Source organism: Chinchilla lanigera, unplaced genomic scaffold, assembly GCF_000276665.1.
Source record: "Chinchilla lanigera isolate Chin_1 unplaced genomic scaffold, ChiLan1.0 scaffold00016, whole genome shotgun sequence".
NCBI lineage: Eukaryota > Metazoa > Chordata > Mammalia > Rodentia > Chinchillidae > Chinchilla > Chinchilla lanigera.
Window position 1 is genome coordinate 31,699,684 of NW_004955417.1, and position 10,324 is coordinate 31,710,007.

Sequence of the window (10,324 nt, forward strand, 5' to 3'; positions counted from 1 at the left end):
AACTAGATGCTCCCATTTGGTTTCTCACTTGGTCTCTACCAATATGTTGTTTCGTTAATGAAAATGCCTTCCCATTTTTTAGTGTAAAGCAAGGACATTATTATCACCCAGAAATTGTCTCACAGTCCAGCAAGTTTAAAAATTATTGTATATCAACAAATTCTTTAAAAGTCTGTATCTCTACCAAAAAAAAATCATGCATAAAAGTAAAATTGGAGAAGATGATCTGAATGTCAGGAGAATAATGTACAGACTCAGATTTAAAGATGAATTATCCTAGGAATTTTTAAAAATATATACTTAACACAACTACATGTGTAATATCAGTAAATCAACTAAAATTTAACAAAAATCTATAGAATTCCTTCTGAAAAATATAGGAAAGTGTTATATTTATCAAATCTCTAATAAAAAGGTAACAGAGAAAGAGAGAGATCTTTTCCCACTATTTGGAACATGCTATACAATTACATTCACTAAAACCTGAAACTCAGCAATCTATAGACACATTAAATTTATAAGAAGTAGCAAGAAATACATTTGCTTTAAACAAACTGAGATTTGATAAGGCTGGCAGTACAAATCAATGTAAAATGTAATTCATCACTCATTTATGGTGGTAAATAGCTCATTTTATATGCAAGATAAATCTGACTTTTGCATCACAAACATTCAAATGTGCAGTATAAGTAGATTAAAAAATATAAAATATGATAGTAAAATATGGGGGAAAAAGCATATAACAAAATTCTAGGCCAGGTATGGTGGTACACACCTGTCCAAATCCCAACACTTGGGAGGCTGAGGCAGGAGGATTGCCACAAGTTTGAGGCCAGCCTGGAGTATATAGTGAGACCGTGTCTTAAAACACCAAAATAGGGCTGGGGATTTAGCTCAGCAGCACAGCGCCTACCTGGCAAGTGCAACATCGTGAATTTGATTGCTGATACTGGAAAAAAAAATTAAAAAATAAAAATCTTTGGATTAAAAAAGAAATTTGTTTAAAAAAAAAAAATAAAGCAAAATCTAGAATTCAGTAAATCTTCACAAATAAAATCTTAAAGTGACCCTGAAGATACAAAAAGTAACTTAGAATTTCTGTTTAGGAAAGAAAATTAAATTAAAATTAAAGAATAAAATTAAAGAAACATTAAAGAAAATTAAATAAAATTAACATGCAGATGGAAAAAGTATGAGAAAGAATGTTGATTAAGAAATACCTAGAGAAAAAGACTCTATCAAAAGTAATTCCTCATCACAGTATGAAAATATGATATAAACAGATATTTTACAGAAGGGCTTACACAGAAAATGAAAAAAGCACATAAAATGGATGCATAAAACACAGAAAAATGTTACAAGATATAAATTTGTCTATAAATCTATGAAATCATCAAACTAGAAAAAGTCCAATGTTGGATGGCTGCGAGAAATAGGAACTATTGCCTCCTCCTGGTGGTGGTGGTATGGACGGTGTACATTTAAGATTTAAAAGGATACATACTCTGTGCTGAGCAAATAGGTTCCTGAGCCCTGAGAATCTATGCATTTTCTCAAATCTGCTTCTCGGGCAGCAAATGAATGTGCCTTGTGGCACTTACGCCAGTGACAAAACTAGACAAGCGTGCTTTCCCATTACTATGGAAAGCCAATTAAGATGTTCTAGAGACAAACAGTGGAGACCCCGCTGGGAGCTACATGGACAGTAATGCAAATAAATATGGAAAATAATATTGCATGAATCAAGTAAAATACAGGATGAACTCTCTAACATACTCCCATTTGGCCACAGCAAACATATATGTACATCAGATTTGTGTGTAGCTCAGTGGAAGAGCATATGTACAGTACATATCATAGCCAGCATAAATAAAGTACATGAAGACATGGTATATAATCCAGAAGTGATGAGCAGGGTCACAGATGTGGAAAGAAGACACACCTGCAATAGGGTTGTCAAGCAGAGAACTAGTGATATTCAGGTCCAATATTTCATTATTTTAAGGGTTGTCCTGTGTGTCATATGACATAGATTAATACTCTTGACCTCTATCCATGCTTTAAATCTACCTCATGCTCCACATCCAGATGATGAAGAAAATTTTCAGACACATTCACATATTTTCTGATATGCACAATCACCAATGCCAGAAAACCATCAATTTAGCAGGTGCAGTAGGGACATATACGGTCCTGGATGACAAGGAACCCAGAACGGGCAAAGCCACAAGAACTGCCCAAATTCTCTGCACCCCAAACCCAAGCTGAATGAATGACACTACCCAAAGTATTCTGTCCTTGCACACTCTCCTTGACCCTGTCACCTGCACTACTTCTCCCATGTCACTAATGTGAAAACCCAGAACCGGCTCTACTGCTTGATGGTCTGTGATGACACCCACAGGGAGATACACAGCACAGGGTAAAGGGTGCCTTGAACTGAAGCTTCGTGCTTTATCTCAGCTGTGCCTTTCTCCATAAGCCATTTCCACGGGTTTCTTCAGGATGCCAACACGGAAATTCTGTCCTCAGAGTATGGGGAACCCAGGAGACAGGGGGATTTCAGGGGGTGTAGTCTCTTGTCATTTATGGAACACATAGCAAAGGCTCAGGGTCTTCGCTTTCCCCAAAGATATACAAATCAGTACAAGAGGTAAAGGGACTAGGAAGCCCCTGGACAGACCTGCTTTCAGCCCACTAAGGTGATGGAAAAGGAAGTGAGATTCTAGGAATGAACAACCCGGTACAGAAGGGTAGACGGTGACCCAAGGTTAAAGCAGCTAGGAGGGTTCTCGTAATTAGCATAAATTAGATCTACGAATGCACTGTTTCTCTTTAGCTTTGCACGTACTTGGTGTCACGTTCAAACTGAACAGCCCTGTGTCTTCTTTGAAAGGTTGGATCCCACCCCTTGTAAGTGTATTGTAAACCAGAGTATGACCAGAGTGGAGGACCACTTTATAATACCAAAAAACAGGAAAGTCAGACACACAAACACACATACAAACCACAAATACTCCGGAGTAGTCTTCTGTTTCCAAAACAGTACTCATACTATCTCCTTGTTGGGTTGCTCCCGGGAAGCTGAGTAATTAAGCATTCAAAACAGGAAACAATCTGATGAATGTCATGTTAGACAACATACTTTTGAAGAGTTGATGGAATGAGTCTACTAATGCTACTTGAGTTTGAAAGGGAAAATATCATGATCAACCCAAAGGAAGTTGAAAATAAAATGTACTAAAAATGCACAGGCCGGGGGTGATGGCATACACCTGTAATCCCAGCACTCTGGAGGCTGAGTCAGGGGGATTGCTGTGAATTGAAGGCCAGCTTGGGCTGCAAAGTGAGGTCAAGGCCAACCCAAACTACAGAGCAAGACTCTGCCTCAAAAAGACAAAAAAAGAAAAAAAAAAGAAAGAAAATGCACAGAACATATCCTATCAATCACATTATCATTCTCAAGCCTTGGATCTTTTAAACCTACTCAACACACTTGCCTTGATCTGTGTTTGGGGAAATGTACGGATCACTCTACAAAATTCAAAATACTGAATATCTCATGAACTTTGGAAAATATAGTACACTTTAAATCACTGGCTGTTCAGTTGATATCCAGCTGCTGATAGAGCAGCACCACTGTCCACCATCATAAGCAAGTATTGTACCATATAACACTAGTGAGAAAAGTAAATAAATTACAAAATTGAAAGATTTCCACTAAGTTTTTTCTTTTTTTTTTTTTTTCATTGCTAAAGATTTAATTCAGGGCCTCGTGTATTAGATGAGTTAGACTGGAGATACATCTCAAAATATTTATTTCATATTGAAATAGCATCACGTTTAGTTGTCCAGGCTGAGCTTCATGTTGCAATGCTCCTGTCTCAGTCTCCCAAGTGGCTGGGATTAAAGATGTGTACCACTATGCCTCATTGATGTTTACTCTACCCAACCAGTGAAATCTTGGAAGTCATAGAGAACCCCAATGTTGAACTGGCAAAATGCCACATGTCTGTCATCTCAACAGTCAAGGAGGTGGAAATAGTAGCAAAAGTTCTCCCCAGCCTGGGCAACTTAAGAAGACCAGGTCTCAAAAAAGTTTTTTTAAATGGGTTGGGGGAGGTGTGGCTTGGAGCAAATGTCCTGAGTTCAGTTTTTATACAACAGAAAACATCAAACACACCTTGAAATCCTTTGTGACCATGAGAAAACCCTTCCACTTCAATGATGACGTCCACCCTATTTTTACACCTACAAGACCAGTTTTCTAATTTTCAATTTTGCCTCACAGATAATTAGATGAGCTCACCAGTAATAACAGAAAACATATTTATAGTATCTGTTACTAAGTTTCCCTCCTTTCTTTAGGCCTGTGACTTCTGGCCCACTCTCAAGTCTAGGCAGGACACAATCCTTCAATTATTGTCACACTAAGAACAATCTGACCTTCAAAATTGTAGTTGCTGACTGCACTACTCTCCAAAACACCTTCCTCTCTCCTTTGTTTTACTCCTCTTTGTTCCTCCTTATTAAAAAACCTTTTCATTCCTATTCCGTCATGTGTCTGTAGACCTTAACTATAGGGATTTACCTCTACTTCAATGCTTATTTTATACAAAGTCCATTCCAATCAACATTTCAAATTGAAAACAATGTGTAGAAACAGTTTCTGAACTACAGCATGTACTTCAGAGATGACAGCCCTCTTTCTGCTTCCACTCCTACCAATATCACATGTCCACTGAGATGCCCTCATTCAATGTGTTTCTCAATTTGGCTTTAACAGGCAGCCCTTTCAGAAAGTTGTCTTTAGCAAGAACCCCTCCCCTGTCCCCTCCCTTGGTAATACATTAACATCCCCTCCATTTTTCTCAGCATTCTAAACTCCTGGAAGGCCTCATTTAAACAGTCTAATGTAAAGAGTATTTTATTTAGCTACATCATGAGTAAGGCACCTAGCTAGGGAAAATGGCCAGAGACAGAGTCAGGAAATAAGCCACATTGAAAAGAATTAATATAAGAATAGTGAACTACAGGCAGAAAACCAAAAATCAACTTCTTCAGGCAACAAGGAATGCAGCCTGTCCCTACCACAGGGAGTTGTCACTCTCTACAAAGCTTCTGAGTTTCCAGGAATTTAAAGTGTTAATTAACCAGTTTTTCTCTAAAGTCTCAGTTTTCTATAAAACTTGCAAGGTCAGAAAAAGGGTTTAAGAGCCTGAGTTCCAAATGGTCATCTTAAATACACCTGTCACAGGTGACCATTAAATAGCAATTACTGTGCTCTGATTACTATAAGTAGCTCTGAATTGAGTAGCTACATGGCTATCCACTCAGGATGATTCCAAGGAATCAAGGAGCTACTATTATTTCCAACAAAAACTCTCCTAACATCCTCTGTTTTGTCCATGACTTCATTCCACAATGCTGGAGACCACAAGCTCTGCTTTTATCACTGAGTAGAGGTGCGACATAAATAATTAAGGTGATAACTTTGGGGGTTGCTTAGTATGGAATGCAGGATTTCACTGCATGCTTAACAGGAATTCCACCCTGAGTCACATCACCTGCAATATTAAACCTTTCTTTGGATTCTCATAGCCCATATCAACACTTATTATGATTTTGGCAACATCAGGAAATACTGGAAATTTAGTAACTCACTCAATATAAAAAGGCAGAGATCTGAGATGAGTTATGGGTATGAGATTCTACATGGCGGACATTTATAAACGTCAGGTCCTGCAGGGCTGCAGCTAAAAGGGATGAGACCAGGGACCTAGCATACCATAGCTGCTATGATATGCTTCAATCCACACGTGAATCACGGTCTCCCCAACCTAACTCCCTCCCCGCTGTCCCCAGATTGGTGTAGCTGATGCTGCGCCTGGGGCCACCCAAGACAGCACGGTGGGCTGGGAGTGTCACGGGATGCACGAACCTAGAACTAACCCCGACCCAGCACAGGGAAAAAGTGACAAAGCACCAAAGACCAGGAGAAGCTCAGGAGAGCGGGGAGGATGCAGTTCCCAGGAGCTGGTTCTGGCCACTTCCTTTCAGATCTCATCCGCATTCCATCCCGTCCCCGTCTTCTGTCCCACAACATTACCATGGCGGTCTTTAGAGTCCTTCCTATGCAGCGTGCGGCCGACACCAGGCACAGAGGTGGCCTATCAAGTTACAAGATTCTCAGCAGCGCGCTCAGGACACCCAGTCCCTCGCCATGACACCGGAAGCACCCGCCTACTTTGTCCCACTGGATTGGAGAGTTCATACAGCCCGCCTCCTTGTCGCTGATTGGCTCCTGCTCCATTGCTCTCTCTTTGAGCCAAGAGAAACTCCCGCGTGTGTGGGTAGAGCTCGAATGGTAGATTGTAACCCGGGAAATTCTAGATCGGGCTCTTTCCCACAATGTCAACCTCACCTCGCCTAACAATAATTGTATTTAAGCAGTGGAGTCATCAGATGGTGTAGGCAGGAAACGCGTATAAGACTTGCAAAGTAGGAGGAAACAAGTACCTTTTTTGGGACCACAGCAAAGCTTACTAAGTGGCTGTGGGTTGTTCCTCTCCGCGGTGGTATTGACGAAACAGCTCACCCTGAGCAAAATCAAGCGGGTAATTCTAAGGCCAGGTGACCCTGCTTTCTGTGTGCAGCGTTTAGTCCTTAGCCGGCAAGACGGGGTCAAGCCAGAGTTTCCCTAGTGACCAGTGAGCACTGTTTCCTTGCTTATTTCTTCTCTTTAGATTCTCCTCAATTTTATGTTAGGTCTTGCATCTTATATCCTAATTGAAGTCATTTGTTATTTTCAGAAGTTCTCGTGGAAATCCTATAGGCGTATTTACTTAATCAGGTTGGTGATTGGCTCAGCTTTCTTTCTTTCTTTCTTTCCAGATTGGTTTTCTTATTGCACTTGCCAAAATCTCCAATAAAATTTTGAGTGGTAAGAGGAGATTTCCATGCTTTCTTTTCTTAGGGAGGAAACATGCAGTCTTTTACCCTTAAGTGCCATGTTGGTTGTGGGTTTTGTGTAGATGCCCTCCATCAGGTTATGGATGTTTTACTTTATTTTGTATTTGATGAGTTTCCATTATGAATGTTACCTTATTTTTCCCAATGCTATTTCTGCACCCTCAAGACAATTATCTGTTTCTTCTTTAGATTTGTTGCAATGTCGTGCAGTGCACAATGCCTGTAGGGCTGTTACTGCAGGTGGTAAACAGAATTTACCAATAATCAAAGAATATAGAAACAGAAGAACTAACCCTAACCTCTAACCCCTAACCCCTAACCCCTAACCCTGACCTTGGGGCACCTGCTCAGATTACCTTACCTCTTGCTGTATGGTAGCTTCTCTGCATTCACCAAACCATACATAAACTTTTACTTTGCATTATTTCAGTTCTGACTTCCTCATTTTCTGCCAGCCCTAGAGTTCCTCATTTTCTGCTGGAGGTGTAGACCCAGAAGAACCAGTCTTGCCCCATTCCCTTATTCTTGGTTGAAATGAAGACAAGGACTGGGAGGAGTGGTAGACTGCTACGAAGGGGCACCCCCAGCCCTCCAGAGACCACCTGCCTGATGGCACATCATCTTGCTTCTAGTTTGTCTCCCTAGCCACAATATGAACTCCAAAAGACAGGAAATGTGTTTTCTGGACTGTCCTACCAGATGCTGAAGGAATGAATTGCATGTTTGTGAGTCATGTGCAGAGTGGTTTGCATTTCTCAGGTAAAGTGTCACATCTCCTGTTTTCCCGGTTGCACGGTCCACTTTGAAAATGCCAGAGTTTCCATCCAAAATGCCCTTGGAGAAGACAGAGGTGAGTAAACGTGAGTTGCCAGCTGAGTGCTGTATGCTCTGCCGTTTCACAGGTCTGAGTCGGGAGCCCTCACTTGCTGTGTGAGCCTTGTGGCTAGCAGCCAGCACAGGCCTCTCCATTAGGAAACGGGCCGCTTGGAGACTGGCAGTGTAGCTGCTCTGCTCTGCACCTGGGACCTAGGCTGGGCTGGGTCTCCCGTGTGGCTCGCGGCCAGCAGGTGTCCTGCCAGAGACAGTCTAGGCCTCTCCAGTGGGAATCAGGCCACGTGGAGACTGGAAGTGTGGCCACTCTGCACCTGGGACCTAGGCTGGGCTGGGTCTTCCTTGTGGCTCGCGGCCGGCAGGTGTCCTGTCAGAGACAGTCTAGGCCTCTCCAGTGGGAAACAGGCCACGTGGAGACTGGAAGTGTGGCCACTCTGCACCTGGGACTTAGGCTGGGCTGGGTCTTCCTTCACTGCTGAGGACTTGAGGGAGGGGGCGGGACTCAGCTCCCCACTGTGAGGAAGACGCAGGCTGGGGCTGCAGAGAGGCTCACAGTTTTATAAAGTACAAGCATGGGTCAGGAGCCCCTGCCCTAAATTGCTTTTTATTTGTGGAGTGAGAGTTTTTTTGGGGGGTGAGAGATAATTCATGTAACATAAAATTTACCATTTGATTTGGTTTTTGTTTTGTTTTGTTTTGTTTTTTTTGGCACTGGGAATCGAACTCAGGACCTTGCACTTGCCAAGCAGACACTTGTTTCACTGAGCTGTATCCCCAGCCTGCCATTTGAAAATATACACCACTGGTTGTTAATATACTCACTGCATTGCACACCCTTACCTCAATAATTCCAGAATATTTTCTTCCCCCTAAAAGAAATGTCTAACCTTCCAGCCGTTCTTACTCCCACCCCTTAGCAGCTGCTACTTTACCTTGGATTTCTATGGATTTGCTGGCTAAACATTTCATATCAATGGAATCATATGATATGAGGTCTTTTGTGACTGGCTTCTTTAACAGTAGTATCTTTTCAAGATTCACCCATGTGTCAGTGCTTCATCCCTTTAAAACAATTTTTGGACATACTGGGGATTGAACCCAGGGGTACTCTACCACTGAGTTGCATCTGAGCCTTTTTCCCTTTTCATTTTTGAGGAAGAGTTTTCCTAAATTGCCCTGGTGTGGCTTGAACTAGTAATCTTCTAGCCTTGACCTCTTTCAGAGCTGGGATTAGAAGCGTGCACCAGCAAACCTTGTGCATGTTTATATTTTATTTTGAGATAGAGTTCTTTTTTGTAGGGGGTGGGATAGAGTTCTGTCTTAGCTCAGGCTCCTGCCTCAGACTCCCAAGAGGCTGGTAATATAGGTATGTGCTGTGACTTCCAGTAATACTTCATTTCTTTTCATGGTGACAGCATTTTTAACATACACACCACATTTTATGTATCCATTCTTCATTTGATAGGGATTGGTTTGGATTTTTTCTACTTTAGTGCTATTATGAATAATGCTGTGAAAATTCATATTCAAATGTTTTTCTGTGTGTGTGGATAATGTCTTCAATTTGTTTGGCTATAAACATATAGGTAGAATTCCTGGGCCATATGGTGACTATGTGCTTAACTTTTATAGTGACTGTACAATTGTATATTCCCAAGAGCAAAGTATGAGGGTTATATTTTCTTTATCTTCACTGATACTTAATCTCCATTTTTTAAAAGATTATTTACATGCAAATGACTAAGCATGTTCAGCATATTTTCATGCACTTATTGGCCATGGATCTTGTATTTTCGATTAATAAGTATCTTCTCAAGGCAATGTAGGGGTGCACATCTCTCATTCCAGCATGAGGGAGGCTGAAAGAAGAGAAACACAAGCTCAAGAACAGTGTGGGCAACATGACAATTTCCAGTTTAAGAACTAAAGGACAGAAGATTCAAAATATAACTAAATGATAAAGAAATAGAAATTCTAATTATTCTGATCAAATCAATGTATGATGTGTGCTATTGAAATAACAAGCTATTCTCTATTAATATATGTGATCATCACATTGTAATAAAATTGTTTAAAAATTTTTTTAAAAGACATAAACAGCGTTCCTGTTTGTTATTCAAGATTTCGGGCAAGGCTACTTAAGTAGGTAGTGATTCTCATCCCTGAATGTTGAGTAGACTGACAGGATGCTTTTTAAAATGTGACTCTTGAGCTGGGAGTGGTGGCTCATGCCTGTAATCCCAGCACTCCGGAGGCTGAGGCACGAGGGTTAGGGTCAGGGTCAGGGGTCAGGGTCAGGGTTAAGAGTTGGGTCAGTGTTAGGGTTTAGGGTCAGGGTCAGGGTTAAGAGTTGGGTCAGTGTTAGGGTTAGGGTCAGGGTCAGGGTTAAGAGTTGGGTTGGGGTTGGGGTTGGGGTTGGGGTTAGGATTGGGGTTGGGGTAGGGGTAGGGTTAGGGGTAGGGTTAGGGTTAGGGTTAGGGTTAGGGTTAGGGTTAGGGTTAGGGTTAGGGTTAGGGTTAGG

General features: G+C 41.4%; 1 protein-coding gene across 2 annotated transcripts in view; it reads right to left on the reverse strand.

Moving 5' to 3' along the window:
* Nucleotides 1-6,249, reverse strand: part of LOC102006911 (zinc finger protein 14-like) — a 37,059-nt gene extending 30,810 nt beyond the window's left edge. For both annotated transcript variants that reach the window (XM_013512776.1, XM_005381977.2), the window contains exon 1: nucleotides 6,110-6,249. Coding sequence is in view for 1 of the 2 variants with exons in the window: in XM_005381977.2 (XP_005382034.2) it covers nucleotides 6,110-6,112 (3 nt within the window). In the remaining variant the exon portion in view is untranslated. The remainder of the gene's footprint in view (nucleotides 1-6,109) is intronic.
* Nucleotides 6,250-10,324: the final 4,075 nt, after the last annotated feature.